Source organism: Dipodomys merriami, unplaced genomic scaffold, assembly GCF_024711535.1.
Source record: "Dipodomys merriami isolate MVZ:Mamm:240054 unplaced genomic scaffold, mDipMer1.0.p SCAF_3, whole genome shotgun sequence".
In the NCBI taxonomy this organism is placed as follows: domain Eukaryota; kingdom Metazoa; phylum Chordata; class Mammalia; order Rodentia; family Heteromyidae; genus Dipodomys; species Dipodomys merriami.
This window is the reverse complement of record NW_027204492.1, coordinates 111,925,019-111,946,976: the sequence shown is the minus strand read 5'-3', so window position 1 is coordinate 111,946,976 and position 21,958 is coordinate 111,925,019. Positions and strand designations below refer to the sequence as shown.

The 21,958-nt window shown below is 45.2% G+C and overlaps 2 protein-coding genes across 7 annotated transcripts in view; one reads left to right on the top strand and one right to left on the bottom strand.

Annotated features, from left to right (window-relative positions):
* Ctps2 (CTP synthase 2) overlaps positions 1 to 6,917 on the bottom strand; it is a 100,794-nt gene extending 93,877 nt beyond the window's left edge. For 2 of the 5 annotated variants that reach the window (XM_070040807.1, XM_070040811.1), the window contains exon 1: positions 2,464 to 2,641. The gene's annotated coding sequence lies outside the window, so the exon portion shown is untranslated. Of the gene's footprint in view, positions 1 to 2,286; positions 2,336 to 2,357; positions 2,442 to 2,463; positions 2,642 to 6,835 lie in introns of those variants that run through there. The other 3 variants (XM_070040808.1, XM_070040809.1, XM_070040810.1) reach the window with 3 other exon arrangements.
* A 120-nt stretch (positions 6,918 to 7,037) lies between these two features.
* The window catches only part of Syap1 (synapse associated protein 1), a 34,113-nt gene continuing 19,192 nt past the window's right edge, over positions 7,038 to 21,958 (top strand). The window contains exons 1-4 of one of the 2 annotated variants that reach the window (XM_070040806.1): positions 7,038 to 7,360; positions 14,223 to 14,341; positions 16,431 to 16,497; positions 20,031 to 20,104. In XM_070040806.1, coding sequence (XP_069896907.1) covers positions 7,165 to 7,360; positions 14,223 to 14,341; positions 16,431 to 16,497; positions 20,031 to 20,104 — 456 coding nt within the window. In that variant the 5' untranslated portion in view covers positions 7,038 to 7,164. The remainder of the gene's footprint in view (positions 7,361 to 14,222; positions 14,342 to 16,430; positions 16,498 to 20,030; positions 20,105 to 21,958) is intronic. The other variant, XM_070040805.1, reaches the window with a different exon arrangement.

Below are 21,958 nucleotides of genomic sequence, written 5' to 3'. Positions count from 1 at the left end.
TGTCTTTACAATAAAAATATTTTTTAAAATTAAACCAAATAAAAAGCAAAATGGAAAAATGCCACTGAGGTATGATCAAGAAAACTGGAAGCAACCAGGCGCTGGTAGCTCACACCTGTAATCCTAGCTACTCAGGAGACTAAGCTCTGAGGATCTCAGTTCAAAGCCAACCTAAGCAGAAATGTCCCCCAGAGACTCTGATCTCCAATTAACCACTGAAAACCGGAAGTGGTGCTGTGGCTCAAGTGGTAGAACACTAGCCTTGAGGGCAAAGAGGTTCAGGGACAGCACCCAGACGGGCCCTGAGTTCAAGCCCTACAACATACAAAAAGAAAGAAAGAAAACTGGACGACATTTATGTGAAATCTCATTATGACTAAGAATTTTTCATGAAAGAAAATATATTACATAAAAAAGCATAACATAAAATTGAATATTTTAAGTATGTTTTTATTGAGATTGAAATCTCAATAGTTAGACCTTAGTTTTTATAAATACAAACCATGTCAAGACAGGCACTGGTGGCTCACGCCTGTTGTCATAGCTATTCAGGAGGCTGAGATCCAAGAATCACATTTCAAAGCCAGCCATGGCAGGAAAATCTTTGAGATTCTTACCTACAATTAACCACCAAAAAAGCTGGAAGTGGAGCTGTGACCAAAGTGGTAGACTCCTAACTTTGAGCAAAAAAGCTCAGGGACAGCACCTAGTCCCTGAGTTCAAGCCCCCAAACCAGCCAAACCTACATAAATAAATAACAATAAATGAGGTCAAATTTTAATATGTTTAGTAAAGAGTGAAGAATAAAGAGGCTAAATGTGATTCGGTTGTAGGCAGTCATTAGTTTTCTAAAAGGCAAAATTGCCTTTTAAAGCACATTTCATACTTTAGAAACTCCTTTCTGAAAAACCTACCTTAAACCAAGGCAATATTTAATCTTTTCTGTGTCTTTTAAACAAACAAGTATGTTGGGGGGGGGGAGTTGTTTTTTTTTTTCCCTAAAACTGCAAGGGGGAAAAAAGCAGGCTCTGTTCTAAATTACCTCCTCCGATCTCCATGGTTTCTGGTGTGGAGACTGAAATTTTTTATTTACTTACACAAATTGAACAGAGCCAGGTTTATAAAATAGCACAGTATAAAGCTATGCTGCCCAATAAAAATATTACATAAGCCAGCTATGTCATTTTAAATACTGTAGTAGCCTCACAAACGTTGAGGCAGGGGGGAGTTCATTTGAACAATATTTTTTTAAACCAGCGTGCTCAAAATTGGAATCCACGTAAGAATTTAACCTGTGAGATTGTTACCACCTTTGCACTAAGTCTTGGGAATTCTGGTGCATATATTTGCAGGAAGTCTCGATCCAATAGCCACGTGTGGCCAGTGGATCCCACATTTGATGGGGCGGGCCTAGAGAAACTCAAAGTGCCAGAGACACCAGGGGATCCCTATTGAACGATGACCATTTGAAAAGTCATATAAATCAGACACAGAAGGGGAATTACTGAATGAGCCCATTTTATGAAGTTGGCACACCTGCCAGCGATGAAAGAAAGAGTGGGGTGGGGGAGGGGGGAATCTGACTGGAAAAGGGGTATGAGGGAACTTTGTGAGGTGTAGTTCTATGGGTGGATAATTCACCATATCCCACCCATCTGCTCACTTAAAATGAAGTGTTGTGTTGGGTGGAAACAGTACACACCAACACTAACTTTAAAATTCTGCCCCCTCATCCCAAGCTGTTTTTGTAGCAACTAGCTACAATGCATCAGGAATGCGAGGGTCGTTGTTTACCGGGTTAGGAGAGTGCAGGTCTTGGGGGGCGGGGGGGGGGGACAGAAAGTGCAAGTCACGAGTTGCTGACCGCCAGCCTCACCCAGTTCCCATTTGGGGCTTCACTTCCGCCAACGCCATCTCGGGGCTCTTGGCGCTTTCCCGGGCGGGCGGGCCGGGGTGGGGAAGTTGGCCTCGGGGCTCTGGCAGGGCTGAGGTAAAATCGCACCCTGAGGAAGCGCCGGTCCAGATCTCGGGGCGCAGGCTGCCACGGGAAGGAGTCCAAAAACACCGGGCATGAGTGGGCGTCTCCCAGTCTCCGGGTCCTGCCTGGCTGCCAACGTGTGCAAGCTAAGCTTGGGGCGCACGACGCGCCCTCCCGGGCGCCCTCGATGAGGGGACAAAGATGTCGGGTCCCACATATGCAACGACATTACGAGGTGCAGAGCGCGGGCGATGTGGCCCTGGGGCGGGGGGGGGAGTCCCTAGGGAGGAACCTAAAAGTGGAGGTACCTGTGTTTTGGCGTTGAAGCCCAAGAAGGTGGTTCGTGCGCGCTCCACCCCGTTGCCCGCCGGGAGCTCACCTGTGGGTTGGGGAGGGGGCCCGCCTGTGGGGGAGTAGGGCGTCACCAGGAGGTTCTCCCGTGCACAGCACCCGGCCTGGCTTGGTGCCGAGCCCCGATCGCTCACCTTTCCCTCGCCGCCTTGCCTCTGGCTCCGCTGACTCACCCCGGGGAGCTTGGGGTTTGCAATCGGGTTGGGTGCAAGGATCGAAAACAAGCGCCTAAAAAGCGATTCCTCCGGCCCAGGCGGTTCCCGTCACCCTTTGCTCGAGACGCCCTTGGCCCGGGGCCTCGCTCAGCCCCAGGCCTGCTCCTCCCTCCCTCCTGTGGCTCACTGGGCAAAGACACTTCTGGTGAGAAGCTTGACCTGGGATCCTCCACTAGCTGGGGTCCCTTTCTTGAGCTCTCCTCTGTCACAAGCCTTGCTGAGACTCGTAGAACGCCAAAAGAACGGAACCCCCGCCCCCAGAACACAAATACAAAACCCATTAAAAGCAGTTCACTTCGTGGAACAATAAGGTAGCCAGGAAAAACGAGGCAGAGTTAGGAGAAAAATCGTTTGACACTGACTAAAAGTTTCCTGAGAGGATGGTATTAGTGCTAGTTCAGGCAAAGAACAGGAGCAAACACGTGGGTTTGAAGTGAACAGAAGTTTGAAGTGAACTCACGGTTTAGGAAACTTGTGACTTTTGGGGGCTTTTGTTTTTTGTCAATCCTGGGGCTTGAACTAGCCTTGAGGAAAAAAAAAAAAAAGCACAGGGACAGCCCGCAGGCCGTGAGTTCAAGCCCTAGGACCAGCCCCCCACAGACACACACAAGCAATTTAACCATAATGGTGTAGTGATGCCCACTTATACGTTGAAAGACAGTTATATAAATGGGATAGACCACTGCTCAGCAAAAGACAATTTCAAAACAAAACGAAGTTTATCTGCACCAAGGATGAAAGTGGTGGTATGGGAAAAGCAGAAGGAGCTTAGAATGTGGTATTGATTTCTGGGAAATGAAGAAAAAAATGTTACTGGAGACTTAGCTCCCCATGAAAGAAAAGAAAAACAGGTTCACCTTGCAAAAGGCTGGAGGCATAGAAGCATTTGTTAATTAACCAAGTGGGGGTGGGGCAATGGAAATAGGTTTGGTCCACATTTTACTATATTTCCTTTCTACAATCAAGATACTATGATCTCCATTTTAGAATGAAGAAACTGAGGCACAAATATGGGAAACGTCTTTTTTTTTTTTTTTTGTCGGTCCTGGGGCTTGAACTGTGGGCTTGGGCGCTGTCCTTGCGCTCTTCAGCTCAAGCAAGGCGAGCGCTCTAACGCTTGAGCCACAGCACCACTTCCAGTTTTCTAGTGGTTTATTGAAGATAAGAGTCTCATGGACTTTCCGGCTCGGGCTGGCTTTGAACTGTGATCCTCAGATCTCAGCCTCCTGAGTAGCCAGGATTACAGATGTGAGCCACCAGCGCCTAGCTTAAGTGAAACGTCTTGACCAAAGGTAAATTAGTTATTATGAGTAACAAAGCCAGGACATTAATTACAAATACCTGTGCCCACAAACACTCTTCACAACCTAGGCCCTCATCCAGTTAATCTAATTCTATTAATCCATGAGTATAAAAGAGACCACGTAGGCCGGGTGCCAGTGGCTCAAGCCTGAAATCCAAGCTACTCAGGAGGCTGAGATCTGAGGATAGTGGTTCAAAGCCAGCCTGGGAAAGATAGTCTGTGACACTATTATTTCCAATAAACTAGCAGAAAACTGAAAGTGGCACTGTGGCTCAAGTGGTAGAGTGCTCCCCTTGAGCTGAAGAGTTGAGGGACAGCGCCCAAGCCCAGAGTTCAAGCCCCACAACCGGACCCCCTCCCCCTAAAAAAAATAGGGCTGGGAATGTGGCTCAGTGGTAGAGTGCTTGTCTTGCATGCATGAGGCCCTGGGTTTGATTCCTCAGCACCACATACGCAGAAAAAGTCAGAAGTGGTGCTGTGGCTCCAGTGGTAGAGTGCTAGCCTTGAGCTGAAGAGCTGAGGGACAGCGCCCAGGCCCAGAGTTCAAGCCCTATGACTGACCAAAATAAAAAGTTAAAAATAACTCATGGATGGAGATGGGAAGCAGGGAATGAGAGAAAATGAACAATCGAGACTGTACAAAAGGTAATATACTTATTACCTGACGCATGTAAGTGCACCTATTTCTCCTTATCCTGTACAAATTTGAAGCCAATTCCAGCCATGTTTCCACGTCTTTAGTCAACATTCCAATATGATTAAAGATGTTTTTCTTTTTGTCGGTTGTGGGGCTTGAACTCTGGGCCTTGGCGCTGTCCCTGAGCTCCTCATTTCAAGGCAAGGACTCTACCACTTGAGTCACAGTGCCACTTCTGGTTTTTCTGGTGGTTAATTGGAGATAAGAGTCTCATGGACTTTCCTGCCTGGTCTGGCTTTGAACTGCGATCCTCAGGTCTTAGCCTTAGTAGCTGGGATTACAGGCATGAGCCACCAGCACCTGGCAAGAATTTCTTTTTTTTTCTTTTTTTTTTTTTGGGGGGGGGTCCAGTCATGGGGCCTGAACTCTGGGCCTGGGCGCTGTCCCTCAGCTCTTCAGCTCAAGGCTAGCGCTCTACCACTTGAGCCACAGCGTCACTTCCAGCTTTTTTCTTTTTGCTTATGTGGTGCTGAGGAATCAAACCCAGGCCCTCATGCATGCAAGGCAAGTGTTCTACCACTGAGCCACCTTCCCACCCCAAGAATTTCTTTTAAAAAGTATATCCCCACATAAAAATACCATTTTTCCCAACTTATAAATTAACAGTTCCAGGATGATGTAGTTCAGTGCTATACTACTTGCCTTGTGTGCTCAAGACCCTGGATTCCAAATCCAGCACCAGAAAAAGAAAAAAATAATGCTGTTTTTCTCCATGAGCTTTAAAAAAGAAGGAAAATTAATACACTTCAACATGAATAAGTCTTGAGGGCATTATACTAAATGAAAGAATCTTGTCATGACAAAACAAATATTGTATGATTCCACTATGAGTTATCTATGTATGATTCCACGTATATGAGTTATCTACCACAGTCAGGGAGAAAGTAACTTGAGAGTTGCCAAGGGTCAAAGTGGAAATGGAATCAACAGATTTCCAATTTGCAAGATGAAGTGCATTCTAGAGATTGGTTACACAACCATGTGAATGTTCTTACTATTACTGAATTCTAGATTCAAAAAATAATTATGGGGTTGGAATCTCGAAGGCATTTCTGCCTTAGCACTCTGTGCCCACTGGTACTGGGGCTTGAATTCAGGGCTTCAAGCTCTTGCTTGGCTTTTTCACTCAAGGCTGGACCTCTACCATTTGAGCCATATCTCCTCTGTTTCTGGCATTTTTTTTCTGGGTAATTGGAGATAAGAGTCTCACAGATTTGCTGACCTGGGTAGTTTTGAATGGTGATCCTCAGATCTCAGCCTCCTGGGAAGTTAGGATTACAGACATGTGTCAAACAACAGGCATCCTAGCTCACAAATTTTAAATTCTAACTTCATAATTCCTTAATTTCATCAATATATCCAAATTTCTATATATAAACGTCAGAATTTTTCATTTTGTCTAAGGATCTAAATTAAATCCAGAAGTAGCCACAGGTTCAAATCTTGTCTCTTAATGTAAACATTTCTCCACCTTCCTCATAATGTATTTGAACAAACAGAGTAGAATCGTGTTTTTTTGTTTTTTTGTTTTTTCCTGGAGTTCCTTACAAGTCTAAATTCTGCTAACGACATCCCATGCTGTTGACACCATCCTCTACCCTTTGTACTTTCTGGAAGTTGGATTAGAGGCTCTGGGTTATTTTTTGTTTTTGTTCTTTGGGTTGTTGGGTTTTTTTTTTGTTTTTTTTGTTTTGTTTTTGTCGGTTGTGGGGCTTGAACTCAGGGTCTGGGCACTGTCCCTAAGTCCTTTGGTTCAAGACTAGCGCTCTACCACTTAGCGCTCTAGCCACAGCTCCACTTCGGTTTTCTGGTAGTTCACTGGAGTCTCATGGCCTTTCCAGTGTAGGCTGGCTTTGAACCACAATCCTCAAATCTCAGCCTCCTGAATAGCTAAGGTTACAGGAGTGAACCTCCAGCGCCCAGCTCTGGGTTAGTTTTGTTGTTGTTGTTGTTGTTTTTGGTTCCGGGCGTGGGGCTTGAACTCTGGGCCTGGGCGCTGTCCCTCAGCTCTTCAGCTCAAGGCTAGCGCTCTACCACTTGAGCCACAGCGCCACTTCCGGCTTTTTTTCTTTTTGCTTATGTGGTGCTGAGGAATCGAACCCAGGGCCTCATGCATGCAAGGCAAGCGCTCTACCACTGAGCCACCTTCCCAGCCCCTCTGGGTTAGTTTTGACTAGGGCCCAGAAAGAGGCCTAAAGACATCCATTTCCACCAGGACCAGTCCAGCCGGACTAAAAAGGGCAAGTCACTCCCAAGCTGCTTAGAAGCAATTAAAAAAAAAAATAGCTTACTCAGATCATCCTAGTGCAAAGATTCGTCTTTTCCCTACCAAGCTAGAGGAGTAGGAAAAGAGACAGGACTGGACGACGAGGGGACAGCACTTTGTCCTGGCTCCCTGCGCACAACACCTACGTCATGACCCACGTGACAGGGGCGGGGCCTTCTAGCGGGCACTGCGCGTGCGCGGTCTGGAGTAACTACGTCATAGAGGTGTGCCCCGGTGGAGCTGCTGCTTTAGCCACCTTCCCATTTCCGGTCAGCTCCCTGAGAGCGTTAAACAACTGGCAGCTCCGGCTCGGGTTTCCGTTGAGGGGGCCGCGGTGCGGGCCCCTGGGGCGGGATGTTCCGAGGGCTAGGTATTTGGTTTGGCTTGCCGCAGCCGGAGGCAAAACACGAGCAGGCCCAGAGACGCGAGCAATCCACGGGAGACGCTTCCAAGCGGACCCCGGAATCGGAGAAGAAGGCGGAGTCCGCCGAGCTGGAGCGGCCTCTAGACGGAGAACAGGAGCTCCTCCAGCAGGCCAAAGGCCTTGGCAGTGAGTCTGGGAGTTGCCTCTGGGTGCGAGACCCCCTGACTGGGAAGAACGGTCGCGTAGAGGGTGGGGGGACAGGGAGGCGTGTCTTTCGATTTGTTCTCTAGAAGCGGGAGACTTTGGTGCGGATCAAGGCAAGGTGGAAGCGTTACCTGGCAAACAAGTCCTGTCCCTGAAGTTTCTGATGCTACCTACGTTCTGCTTCATAATGCTCGTATACTTTGACAGCAGAACGAAGACGTCTGGCACGACATCTTCAAGTTTGACAAGGAATTTTTGTTGTTCCAACTCACCAACTTTCACCCTTAACTCCGCCCAGGGACCGCCCCCCCCCCCCCGGGACCGTTGAGGAGCTTGGATCGGTGGTTTAAAAAACAAAAGAAAACTTGTTTTTTTTTTTTCCCCTTCGAGCAGCCTAAAAGTTGGGGTCTCAACTAGCCGGGTTCGCAGAATGGTTCTCTTTTTACCCTTCTGGTGGTAAAGGGTCTAGCAATCTATACAAGTCCCAGTGGGATATGCTTTGTGAATACTACCTCACTTTATCTGTTAAGCATCCCTAATGCCTTAGGGTTATGAATAAGCCCAGCATAATACTGAAGTGTAATTTGAACTTAGATCCCTCTAACTTCAAAGCCCACGATCTAGTTTACTGTCTAGTTGGGGATGGAGGAGGGCTGGACTGTAGGCATAAAGAATATAAACAGTAGCCGATTACAGAGATGCTTTGGAAGTCTTAATCAAAAAAGAATGACTTTGAAGACTATAATAGTAACTGATTATAAAGACACTTTGAAAGACTTAATCAAAAAAGAGTGACTTTGAGGCAGTGAGACCCTACAGTAGGTGAGCATTAAAATTGGGGAAACTACAGCAAAGATAGCTAGTAAATGTAGCAAGTTTTAAGGATTCACTAGAAGGGAGAGACAAGCATAAGAGTGAAGGAGAAACATTTCAGTAAGAAAGGCCCAGCTGTCAAGCGCAGGTGTCTCATGCCTGTAATCCTAGCTACTCAGGAGGTTGAGATCTGAGAATCACAGTTCAAAGCCAGCCCAGGCAGGAGAGATTCTTTTTTTTTTGGGGGGGGGGTCCGGTCATGGGGCCTGAACTCTGGGCCTGGGCGCTGTCCCTCAGTTCTTCAGCTCAAGGCTAGCACTCTACCACTTGAGCCACAGCACCACTTCCGGCTTTTTTTTTTCTGCCTATGTGGTGCTGAGAAATCAAACCCAGGGCCTTAAGCATACAAGGCGAGCGCTCTACCACTGAGCGAACTTCCCAGCCCCACAGGAGAGATTCTTATCTCTAATAAACCTCTAGAAAACCGGAAGTGGCACTGTGACTCAAGCGGTAGAGCCCTCACTTTGAGCTGAAGAGCGCAAGGAGAGCACCCAAGCCAAGATTTCAAGCCCCACAACCAACAACAACAAAAAAAGGCCCAAGTGAAGCTGGATGCCTGTGATTCATGCCTGTAATCCTAACTACTCAGGAGGTTGAGATCTGAGGATCACGGTTCAAAGCCTGCCTGGGCAGGAAAGTCTGTGAGACTCTTATCTCCAGTTAACCACCAGAAAACCAGAAGTGGCACTGTGGCTCAAGTGGAGAGTGCTCACCTTGAGCTGAAGAGTTCAGGGACAGTGCCAAGGCCCAGAGTTCAAGCCCCACGACCGACAAAGAAAGAAAGAGGGATGGAGAGAGGGCATGAGAGGAGGAGGGAAAAGAAAAGCCTGAATGTGCATAGAAGTACTGTAGGGCTCAAGGGGTAGAGAAAACAATCATAGTCTCAAATTGGGAGCCCCAGGCTCCCAAATACTGCACAAAAGAAATAAAACGGAGTGCTGAAAAATAAAATAAAAATAAAAAAGGAGGGCTGGGAAGGTGGCTCAGTGGTAGAGCACTTGCCTTGCATGCATGAGGCCCTGGGTTCGATTCCTCAGCACCACAAAAACAAAAAAAGAAAAAAGCCAGAAGTGGCGCTGTGGCTTAAGTGGTAGAGCGCTAGCCTTGAGCTGAAGAACTGAGGGACAGTGCCCAGGCCCAGAGTTCAGGCCCCACGACTGGACTCCCCCCCCCCAAAAAAAAAGGAAATGACTATTGCCAATGTTTAAAAAATAAATTTGGATAGGGCCTACTCGTTGCCTGTAATCCTAGCTACTCAGGAGGCCGGGATCTAAGGATCATGGTTCAAAGACAGACTGGGCAGGAAAATCTGTGAGTCTCTTATCTCCAATGAACTAGCAAAAGGCCAGAAATGGTACTATGGTTCAAAGTGGTTGAGAACTAGGCTTGAGCACAAAAGCTCAGGGGATAGCACCCAGTCCCTGACTTTTAAGTCCCATGACTGGCATGGGGAGGGGGGAAGACAAGAGCTGAATGTTTGTTTCAAAGGTTTGAGGAGATAGGTTTGACTAGAACAGACAGTAGTTAGGGTAGAAAAATGTCAGATGAAGTTAGGAAAAATAGGGTGTAGGTTTACTGGATTCCATAAAAAATAAGAGAGCCATTTGCATGTATCATGAGGGCAGTGTCAAAGTTAAGTTCTTTTCCTTAGGGCTTTACTGTCAACCTGGAACCTCATGTTTAGTAATAATACCCTCTGAATATTTTCCTTTTTTTCTCTGAATATTTTCTAACAAGTGTTTTTTGTTGTTGTTGTTGTTGTTGTTTTTGAGTCTGGTCGTGGGGCCTGAACTCTGGGCCTGGGCTCTGTCCCTCAGCTCTTTAGCTCAAGGCTAACGCTCTACCACTTGAGCCACAGCACCACTTCCGGCTTTTTTCTTTTTGCTTATGTGGTGTTGAGGAATCGAACCCAGGGCCTCAGAGGCATGCAAGGCAAGCGCTCTACCACTGAGCCATCTTCCCAGCCCCTCTAACAAGTGTTTGTGTTATTTGCTTTTGTGCCAAGTTTGAACTCAGGGCCTGGGCACTTGCCTTGAGCTTTTGAGCACAAAGCTAACACTCTTCCATTTGAGCCACAGCTCTACTTAACCGTTTTTTTGGTGGGTTATTAGAGATAGAAGCCTCACGTGCTTTCCTGCTGGGGCTGGCTTTGAACCACAATTCTCAAGTCTCAGCCTCCTGCATAGCTAGGATTACAGGCTTGATCCATTGACAACCAGCTTAGTGTTTTGGGGAAAGGGTCCACAGTGAGAATGTTGCTTAGTAGCAAGTTCTTGCTTAATATGTGCAAAGTCCTGGGTTCCATACTCAGTATGAGGGTTTTTTTCTGATTTTTTGTTAGCATATGCTAATTGTACAAGGCAAGTTTCATTGTGACATTTGCATACATACATGCAGTGTACCTCACCAACCTCATCCCCTCTTCAAACAATTTCAATAAGTTTCCTTGTTGTATTTTCATTTATTTATTTTTTTTTTTGGTCCAGTCGTGGGGCCTGAACTCTGGGCCTGGGTGCTGTCCCTCAGCTCTTCAGCTCAAGGCCAGTGCTCTATCACTTGAGCCACAGTGCCACTTCTGGCTTTTTTGTTTTTGCTTATGTGGTGCTGAGGAATTGAATTCAGGGCCTCATGCCTGCAAGGCAAGCGCTCTACCACTGAGCCACCTTCCCAGCCCTCTATTTTCATATATGTGTATTAAAGTGCTTGACTGTATTCAGTCTTTTTTACCCTATTCATCCTTCCCAACCTATTGTCCAAGAGAGCCTGTTCTACTCTCCCTCCTGTCTCCTGTCACTGTTTTAGTGTATATCAATTGTACCGAAGGGTTTCCCCAGGGTATTTCACATTGTGCATATATTATAATCAGGATACCCCTCTATTGCTCTGTGTTTCTCTGTCTCATAACTATCCATTTATTGTAAGGAAACTCACTGAAAGGTCTTAAACAATGTGTTTTTAATATACATACCTAACTTGGAGCTAATGCTGTCCTCTTCTTTCCTCACTAGATTTTCTATTTTAGGAGGCTGAGGTAAATGGAAGTACTGTGAGACACACACATACACACACCACACACCACACACACATATTTCAGAAAACTAAGACCTTGCTTCTGAAATTCATGTGATCTTAGGAAGACATAAAGGTTCTAGTTTATACACAAACTTTGATAGAGGCAAGAGAAGTTATCAGATTTTTTTATTTCTACATATTAATCTTTTTTTGCCAGTCCTGGGTCTTGAATTCAGGGCACTGCCCCTGAGCATATTTTGCTCAAGGCTAGCACTCTACCACTTGAGTGACAATGCTACTTCCAGCTTTTTCTGTTTATGTGGAATACTGAGGAATCGAACCCAGGGCTTCATGCATGCTAGGCAAGCACTCTACCACTAAGCCACATTCCCAGCCCTACATATTAATCTTAAACATATGTTATCTTTGGAGTAACTGAGCCCACAGTCTTTCCAGGGCATTAGGTAGGTAGGTAGGTAGGTAGGTAGGTAGGTAGGTAGATAGATAGATAGATAGATAGATAGATAGATAGATAGATAGATAGATAGATAGATAGATAGATAGATAGATAGATAGATAAATAGAATCTTTAAGAAGCCCCACTTTTGTCTTGGGGGTGTGTGTCTGCACGCAGGGGTCCTGGGGCTTGAACTCAAGAGCATAGGCTCTGTCCCTAAGCTGCTTTTGCTCAAAGTTAGGGTTCTACCACTTGAGCCACAGCTTTACTTCCAGCTTTTTAGTTGTTAGTTGGAGAGAAGAGTTTCATGGAATTTCCTGCCTAAGCTGGTTTTGAACCATGATCCTCAGATATCAGCCTCCTGAGTAGCTAGGATTATGGGCATGAGCCAACAGCACACAGCTAGAGATTCAGAGTTTTTATTCAGTTCTGGTCAGATAGGCACTCTATGCCTGCCATGAGCCAAATGTCTAGACTGCAAGAAAGAAAGCAGGTATTCAGCATAAACCATATTGTTCATACAGTTTAAACACAGCTACTCTTACTAGTTTGTGGAATGGTAGAAACCCTCCAAGAACTCAAGTTCCAAGATACCAGCCATTTAGCCAACTATGAAAGCAAACTTTTTTGTGAATAGGGGGTGAAACGGTAATTGAGTGCTTGCTTAACATGCACAAGGCCCTGGGTTTGATACCCAGTGAGTCTTTCATGAGCTCCCACTTAATGCACTCACCACCTTCAATGTTCGCACATGTGCATGAGCGCGCACATGCACACACGGCAGCACCACCTTGGCCAGGATATCAGCTGGTCTGCTTATCCTGAAGGCCTAACACAACGGGACTGTTGCTTCTGCTCCAGTCCCTGTAACTACTTCTGTCCACAAGGCTGTGTTGAACTTCTAGGGACTACCTTGGAGCCCTCACAGCTGATGTTGGTCATTCTCTCTTGCTGCTCACTCGTAGGCCATCAGTAGCTCTCTAGAAACAGTTTGTTCTGCTCTGAGTATAGCTGCCTTGGTTTATTGCTCTTTTGTTGTCTTGATTCTTTAATTTCCTTATTTAGGCTTAAAAATAGACACTCCTTGAGGATGATAACTGTGCCTTGAGGATGATAACTGTGAGTTCAGTAAACTGTATTTTGGCAGTCACTAAAATTTGAGAATAGAGATGATTATGCTAAATTCCAGTTTTTATAATCTTTAAAATAGTTGTTCAAAGGCATTGCCATTCAACAAAGCAGTTTATGAATACAATGCATCTTGTCCAATGTCATTCTTTTCATCATTCTCTCATAAAATAGCAGTTTTTATTTTATTCTTCACCAGTCCTGGGGCCTGGGCACTGTCACAGAGATTCATAGGCTCAAGGCTAGTGTACTACCACCTGAACCACATGTCTGCTTTCCGCTTTTTCTGATTAGTTTATCGAAGGCAAGAGTATCACAAACTTTCCTGCCCTGGCTGGCTTTAAACCGTAATCCTCAGATCTCAGCCTCTGGAGTAACCAGAGTTACAGACATGAGTCACTAGTGCCTGGTAACTGGGAATGTGGCTTAGTGGTAGAGTACTTGCCTAGCATATGTGAAGCCCTGGGTTTGATTCCTCAATACATAAACAGAAAAAACTGGAAGTAGCACTGTGGGTCAGCACCCAGGCCCAGAGTTCAGGCCCCATGACCGACAATGTATTTGGAAAAGAATTAGCCAGGTACCAGTGGCTCACACCTGTAATCCTAGCTACTCAGGAGCCTGAGATCTGAGGCTTGTGGTTCAAGGCCAACCCAGGCAGGAAACTCCATGAGACTCTTTATTTCCAGTTAACCACCAAAAAACCAGAAATGGTGCTGTGGCTCAAAGTGGTACAGTCTAGCCTTGAGCAAAAGAGCTCGGGGTCAGCACCAAGGCCCCGATTTCAAGCCATACAACTGACCAAAAAAAAAAAAAAGAATAAATTATCTCTGTACTGAATATGTACAGACTTTTTTTCCTCTTCCTTACCCCTAAATAATATAACTACAGTTTATGTAGCATTTACATCATACTAAGTGTTATAGATGGAGATATTTAATATAGGAGGTTGTAAGTTCTACACAAATACTATGTTGTTTTATATAAAGGACTTGAGTGTTCACAGATTTTGGAATCTGAGTATGCTCTGACATAGATTTCCCACAGATACTGATAGAAAACTCTCACAAAGCCGGGCGCTGGTGGCTCACGCCTGTAATCCTAGCTACTCAGGAGGCTGAGATCTGAGGATCGCGGTTCAAAGCCAGCCCGGGCAGGAGAGACCGTGAGACTCCTATCTCCAATAAACCACCAGAAAACCGGAAGTGGCGCTGTAGCTCAAGTGGTAGAGCGCTGGCCTTGAGCTGAAGAGCTGAGGGACAGCGCCCAGGCCCAGAGTTCAAGCCCCACGACCAACAACAACAAAAAAAAAATTAGAAAACTCTCACGAACATTTTACTTGAATGAAATATCCACTGTTTTTATCCACTGCAGATTATCTGTTTAACTTTGCAAGTGCTGCTACAAAGAAGATAACTGAATCAGTTGCTGAAACAGCACAGACAATAAAGAAATCTGTAGAAGAAGGAAAAATAGATGACATCATTGATAAGGTACATTTAAACATCTTTTGGAAGTAGAAATTTATAAAATTTATTAGCAGTTAATTTCATCCCTTCTGAACTTTTTTTAATCCAAGTAAGATACCCTGTTATTGTGATAATGTTTAATTATTGAGATTCTTTTTCTTTCTCATTGTATAAAAGTACTTTTGTATAAATAACTTTGATTTTAACACAGCAGGCTGTGTCAAGAAGATCAGTAGTTAGAGGCCAACCTGAGCTACTTGGGGAGACCTTACTTGAAAAAAGCTGGTGGCTCAGGCCTGTAATCCTAGCTATTCAGGAGGCTGAGATCTGAGGATCACAGTTCAAAGTCAGCCTGGGCAGGAAAATCCATGAGACTCTTATCTCCAATAAACCACTAGAAAACCTTAAGTGGCACTGTGGCTCAAGCAGTAGAATGCTCGCCTAGAGCTGAAGAGCTGAGGGATAGTGCCCAAGCCCAGAGTTCAAGCCCCACAACCGACCAAAAAAAAAAAAGGGAGGAGCTAGGGACCTGGCTCAAGTGGTAGAATGCCTGCCTAGCAAGGACAAAGCCTGGAGTTTAAAACCCTGTACTAACAAAAAAATAAAAACTTTGTTTACACTTTAATATAGTTTACTGCTCGATTATAACAAAACTTTAATATAGTTTAAATTTCTTTTTTTCTTTTTTTTTGGTCAGTCATGGGGCTTGACCTCAGGGCCTGGGCACTGTCCCTCTCTGAGCTCTTTTACTCAAAGCTAGTGCTCTACCACTTCAGGCCACAGCACCACTTCAGGTTTTCTGATGGTTAACTGGTGATAAGAGTCTCACAGACTTTGCTGCCCAGGCTGGCTTTGAACCACCATCCTCAGATCTCAGCCTTCTGAGTAGCTAGGATTACAGGCGTCAGCCACTAACTAGTACCTGGCCAAGTTTAATTTTAAATTTAACTATTTCAAGATATATATGTATGCCTTTGTATGATTGTGTGTGTATGTATGTATATGTGTGTTGGGGGCGGGGGCGGGGTGGTCCTAGAGCTTGAACTCAGAGCCTGAGCACTGTCCCTGAGCTTTTATTTGCTCAAGGCTAGCACTATACCACTTGAACCACAGCTCCACTTCCAGATTTTTGGTGGTTAATTGGGGACAAAATTCTCATGGACTTCCCTGCTTTGATTGGCTTTGAACCGCAATCCTCAGACTTCAGCCTCCTGAGTAGCTAGGATAACAGGCATGAGCCACTGGCACCTGGTCTTTGTATGATTTACAAACAGATGCTCATCAGGAGCAACTGTTAAACTCCAAAGGGTGACTTTGTTTTTTGTTTTTCCTAGTGCTAAAATTTCAGGCTTAGGGGATTTCACTTATTGTTAGTCTTTTTTTTTTTGGTCAGTCATGGGGTTTGAACTCCAGGACTGGGTGCCGTCCCTGAGCTCTTCAGCTCAAGGTGAGTGCTCTACCACTTGAGCCACAGCACCACTTCCAGTTTTCTGGGGTTAATTGGAGATGAGTCTCACAGACTTTCCTGCCCTGGCTGGCGTTGAACCGCAATCCTCAGATCTCAGCCTCTGAGTAGCTAGGATTACAGGCGTGAGCCACTGGTGCCCTGGCTATTAGTAATTCTTTTTTTTTGGGGGGGGGGGGCGATCCAGTCATGGGGCCTGAACTCTGGGCCTGGGCACTGTCCCTCAGCTCTTCAGCTCAAGGCTAGCGCTCTACCACTTGAGCCACAGCACCACTTCCGGCTTTTTTCTTTTTGCTTATGTGGTGCTGAGGAATCGAACCCAGGGCCTCATGCATGCAAGGCAAGCACTCTACCACTGAGCCACCTTCGCAGCCCTAGTAATTTTTTTAAGTATATTTTTTATTATAAAGATACTGTACAGAGGGGTTACAGTTACATGAGTAAGGTAATGAGTACATTTCCTATCGAGCATTGTTACCCCCTCCTTTGTTTTTCCCCTAACATCCTTCCCTCCCCAACTCCTCCCTCCCTCCTCAAGTTGTAAAGTTCAAAGTGGTCATCAGTTAAGCCTTAGATATTGTTATTTAGATATTTTTGCTATGTGTACTCTTTACTAGAATGAAAACCACTCTGCCCTTTTTTCAACAGACAATTATAGGAGATTTTCAGAAGGAACAAAAAAAGTTTGTTGAGGAACAACATACAAAAAAGTCTGGTATGGTATACATTTATTTAACTTGCTGTGTGTGCATTCGTGTGTGTGTGTGCATGCATGTGTATATGTCTGTGAGGGGGATATGTATTTTATAGTGCTAAGTGCTTAACTAAAGGTCTTGGTGATGCTAGGAAAACATTACTACTGACCTACAACCCCAGCTTTTCCACCTACCTGCCACTAGATTTGATTAAGCACCTAGTATGTGCTAGAACCATACTAAGGTCGGAAAATACAAAAATGTCTATAAGGCTGAGTTACAGACCCTATGCTTAGCTTGTACAGGATCCTAGATTTGATCCCAACACCAAAAAAAAGTGTGCATTAACCAGCCATCCTTCTGACAGCAGAAGGACTAGTGATGAGAAGACTCGCCCATAAACCTTTAGGTTTAAAGAAAGGGATTAAGTTATTCCCAGGGCTGGAATAGTGGGTGAGAACAGCCTCTCTAGGGAGTTGGCTCTGAGGAAGAGCATTTTAATTACATTTTGACACATCCACATATTCACACACAAACAAAAATTACACAAACCAGGTAAGTCATTTTAAATACTCTAGTAGTGGGGCTGGGAAGGTGGCTCAGTGGTAGAGTGCTTACCTTGCATGCATGGGGCCCTGGGTTCTATTCCTCAGCACCATGTAAACAGAAAAGGCTAGAAGTTGTGCTGTGGCTCATGAGGTAGAGCACTAGCCTGATCTGAAGAGTTGAGGGACAGTGCCCAGGCCCAGAGTTCAGGCCCCACGACCAACTAAAAAATAAGAAAATAGGGCCGGGCGCTGGTGGCTCACGCCTGTAATCCTAGCTACTCAGGAGGCTGAGATCTGAGGATCGAGGTTCAAAGCCAGCCCGGGCAGGAGAGACCATGAGACTCCTATCTCCAATAAACCACCAGAAAACCGGAAGTGGCGCTGTAGCTCAAGTGGTAGAGCGCTCGCCTTGAGCTGAAGAGCTGAGGGACAGCGCCCAGGCCCAGAGTTCAAGCCCCACGACCGACAAAAAAAAAAAAAAGAAAATAGTGCTGGGAAGTTGGCTCAGAGGTAGAGCGCTTGCCTTGCATGCCTGAGGCCCTGGGTTCGATTCCTCAGCACCACATAAGCAAAAAGAAAAAAGCCGGAAGTGGTGCTGTGGCTCAAGTGGTAGAGCTCTAGCCTTGAGCTGAAGAGCTGAGGGACAGAGCCCAGGCCCAGAGTTCAGGCCACACGACCAGACCCCCCAAAAAAAACAAATACTCTAGTAGCCACACAAATGAAGTAAAAATAGAAAGAGCTGGAGTTAATTTGAATAATCTTATTTAACTCAATCTGCTCAAAATTGGAATTCACGTAATAGTGTGTGTGTGTATGTGCGTGCGTGCGTGGGGGCGTGCCAGTGTTGGGGCACTCTCCCTGAGCTTTTGTATTCAAGGCTGGCACTCTGCCACTTGAGCCACAGCTCTACTTCTGGCTTTTATGGTAGTTAATTGGAGATAAGAGTCTCACAGATTTTCCTGCCTGGGCTAAGTTCCAACCTTGATCCTTAGATCTCAGCCTCCTGGATAGCTAGGATTATAGTCATGAGCCACTAACACCCTGGTCCATTTCACTTCTGAAACCCTTTTTCTCACTCATAATCACTCACCTTGTACTGTTTTTTTTTTGTTTTGGTTTTTTGCCAATTTTGGGGCTTGAACTCAGGGCCTGGGCACTGTCCTTGAACTTATTTTGCTCAAGGCTAGCACTTGCCACTTGAGCCACAGCATCACTTCCAGGTTTTTCTGTGTATGTGGCACTGAGGAATCCAACCCAGGGCTTCATGCATTCTAGGTAAGCACTCTATCACTAAGCCACATTCCCAGCATTGCTATTGTTTTCAAGATGAGGTCTTACTATGTAGTCAAGACTACCAAATGTCCTTTATGACACAATGTCTTCCACAATCCAATTAAGGATAATTCACTATGTAGTGGAGGCTCCCAAATGTCCTTTATAACATTTCCAGTCCCCGCTTGCCACAATTCAATTAAGGATAAGATAACTCAGTTCTTTTCCATATGTCTTACCCTCATTTAATCTCTTTCCAATAACATTTCTTTGTCTTTTATAACATTAAAAGTTTTGGAGAGGGGCTGGGAAGGTAGCTCAGTGGTAAAGCGCTTGCCTTGCATGCATGAGGCCCTGGGTTCAATTCCTCAGCACCACATAAGCAAAAAAGAAAAAAGCCGGAAGTGGCGCTGTGGCTCAAGTGGTAGAGCGCTAGACTTGAGCTGAAGAGCTGAGGGATAGCGCCCAGGCCCAGAGTTCAAGCCCCATGACCAGACCCCCCCCAAAAAAAGTTTTGAAGAATACTGTTCCCTTTTTTATTTATTTTTATTTTATTTTTTGTCGGTCGTGGGGTTTGAACTCTGGGCCTGAGCACTGTCCCTTAGCTCTTCAGCTCAAGGCTGGTGCTCTACCACTTGAGCTACAGCGCCACTTCCGATTTTTTCTGGTGGTTTATTGGAGATAAGAGTTTCACAGACTTTCATGCCCAGGCTGGCTTTGAACCATGATGCTCAGATCTCAGCCTCCTGAGTAGCTAGGATTACAGGCATGAGCCGCCAGTGCCCGTTCCCTTTTTTAACAGCATCATCTACATTTAGGGTTTTTCTGATATTTTCTCATTATTAGATTCAGATTATTCATTTTTGGCCAGAATAGCACATAGGTGATATTATGTTCATTTTAGCATACCATGTTTGAATGTATTTCTTTGCTGATATCTTTTTTTGTAGGTCATGGGGCTTGAACTCAGGGCCTGCGTACCATCCCTGAGCTCTTTCGCTCAAGGCTAGCACTCTACCACTTGGAGCTACAGCACTACTCCTGGTTTTTTGGTGGTTAATTGGAGATAAGAATCTCACAGACTTTCCTACCTGGGCTGGCTTTGAAGTACTATCCTCACACCTCAGCTTCCTTTGTAGCTAGGATTAGAGGTGTGAGCCACCAGCACCCAGCTCTGCTGGTTATTTTAATACTCTGATTACAGCATTGTCAGATTTCTTTATAGTGTCATTCAAATAGAGTGTTTTGATTTGTTTGGGGGACACAGTTTTAGGGGTTTAAACTCAGACTCATAATTGGTAGGGATTCTACCACTTAGCAATACATCCAGCCCTTCTTTGTACTGGTTGTTTTTGAGATAGGGCCTCGCTTCCTGTCTGTACAAATGCTTAGACAATGATCCTCCTATTTTAGACCTCCCATCATAGCTGGGATGACAAATATACACCAATACATATATATGCCTAGGCTGACTTCAAACTTGGATCCTCCAAATCTCAGCTAGGAATACAGGAGTAAGTAACTAGAGCTCAGTTTAAGTAAAATTATTTTGACTAAATGCAAACATACATAAAACTCATAAATTAATTAAGTAAAGATATTACAGTAACTTAATATTTGAACCTTACTGGTAAATGGCTGTTTTAAATAGTCAAATAGATACTTTCTCATTCTTTAAAATCATAGATTATAATATAGCCATTGTAACCTATTTTTTTCCACCTTCTGTACAGAAGCAGCTGTGCCCCCATGGGTTGACACTAATGATGAAGAAACAATTCAACAACAAATCTTAGCATTATCTGCTGTAAGTATCTTATGATATATTATATATATATATAGAACAGACTTTCTTCCTGTCATGATACATCGGTCAGTATGACTTTATCTTTAGCAGAATTTTTTTTCTTTTTTCTTTTTTTTTTTTTTTTGCTAGTCCTGGAGCTTGAACTCAGGCCCTGGACACTGTCTCTGAGCTTCTTTTGCTCAAGGCTAGAGCTATACCACTTGAGCCACAGTGCCACTTCCAGTTTTTTCTGTTTATATGGTACTGAGGAATCAAACCCAGGGCTTGTACATGCTAGGCAAGCACTCTACCACTAAGATGCCCTTTTTTTTTTTTTTAAACATGAGGCATTACCTGCCTCATGCAATTTTTTTTTTAATTGTGAGTCCTAGGGCTTGAACTGAGGGCCTGGGCACTGTTCCTGAACTTTTACTGAAGGCTAGCACTCTACCACTTGAGTCACAGTTCCACTTCTGGCTCTTTCTGTTTATGTGGTACTGAGGAATTGAACCCAGGGCTTCATGCATGATAGGCAAGCACTCCACCACTAAGTCACATTGCCAGCCCCCCCCCTTTATTTTTGTCAGTCATAGGGCTTGAACTCTGAGCCTTGGCGCTGTCCCTCAGCTCTTCAGCTCAAGGGTAGCGCTCTATCACTTGAGCCACAGTGTCACTTCAGGTTTTCTGAGTGGTTTGTTGAACCACGATCCTTAGATCTCAGCCTCCTGAGTAGCTAGGTGTGAACCACAGACACCTAGGTTTTTGTTTCATTTTGTTTTGTTTTTTGCTGGTCCTGGGGCTTGAACTCAGAGCCTAAGTACTGTCCCTGAGCTGCTTTTGCTCAAAGCTAGCATTCTACCACTTGAGCCACAGTGCCACTTCTGGCTATTTTTTCTTTTTTGTCGGTCGTGGGGCTTGAACTCTGGGCCTGGGCGCTGTCCCTCAGCTCTTCAGCTCAAGGCGAGCGCTCTACCACTTGAGATACAGCGCCACTTCCGGTTTTTTGGTGGTTTATTGGAGATAGGAGTCTCATGGTCTCTCCTGCCCGGGCTGGCTTTGAACCGAGATCCTCAGATCTCAGCCTCCTGAGTAGCTAGGATTTCAGGTGTGAGCCATCAGCGCCCAGCTTGGCTTTTTTTTCTCTTTATGTGGTACTAAGGAATCAAACCCAGGGCTTCATGCATGCTAGGCAAGCACTCTACCAGGAAGCCACATTCCCAGATCCCCAGTCCTTTTGTTTTTCTTCAGTACAATTTTTATTTTCTTTTTTTGGGGGGGAGGGTCAGTCATGGGGTTCGAACTCTGGGCCTGGGCACTGCCCCTCAGCTCTTCAGCTCAAGGCTAGCGCTCTACCACTTGAGCCACAATGCCACTTCCAGCTTTTTCTACTTATGTGGTGCAGGGGAATCGAACCCAGGGCCTCATGCATGCAAGGTAAGCACCCTGCCACTGAGCCACCTTCCCAGCCCAGTTTTTATTTTCAGTACCAATTCTGAGGCTTGACCTCAGGACTTGAGCCCTGTTCCTGAGCTTTTTTGCTCAAAGCTAGCGTTCTACTACTTGAGCCATAACTCTCCTTCCAGCTTTTTTGTGGTTAATTGGAGATGAATGTCTCATAGACTTTCCTGCCTGGCCTGGATTTGAACTGCAATCCTCAGATCTTAGCCTCCTAAGTAGCTAGCTAGGATTATAGACAGGAACTACTAGTACCCAGCGAGTTTTAATTTTCTTGAAACAGACAGAGCCTCCTACCTTCATCTCCAGAGTGCCAGGATTACAGATGTGCACCAGCACACCTGGCAATAATGTTTGTTTTGTTTTGTTTTGTGTTAGTTATGGAGCTTGAACGCCAGGCCTGGGTGCTGTCCCTTAGCT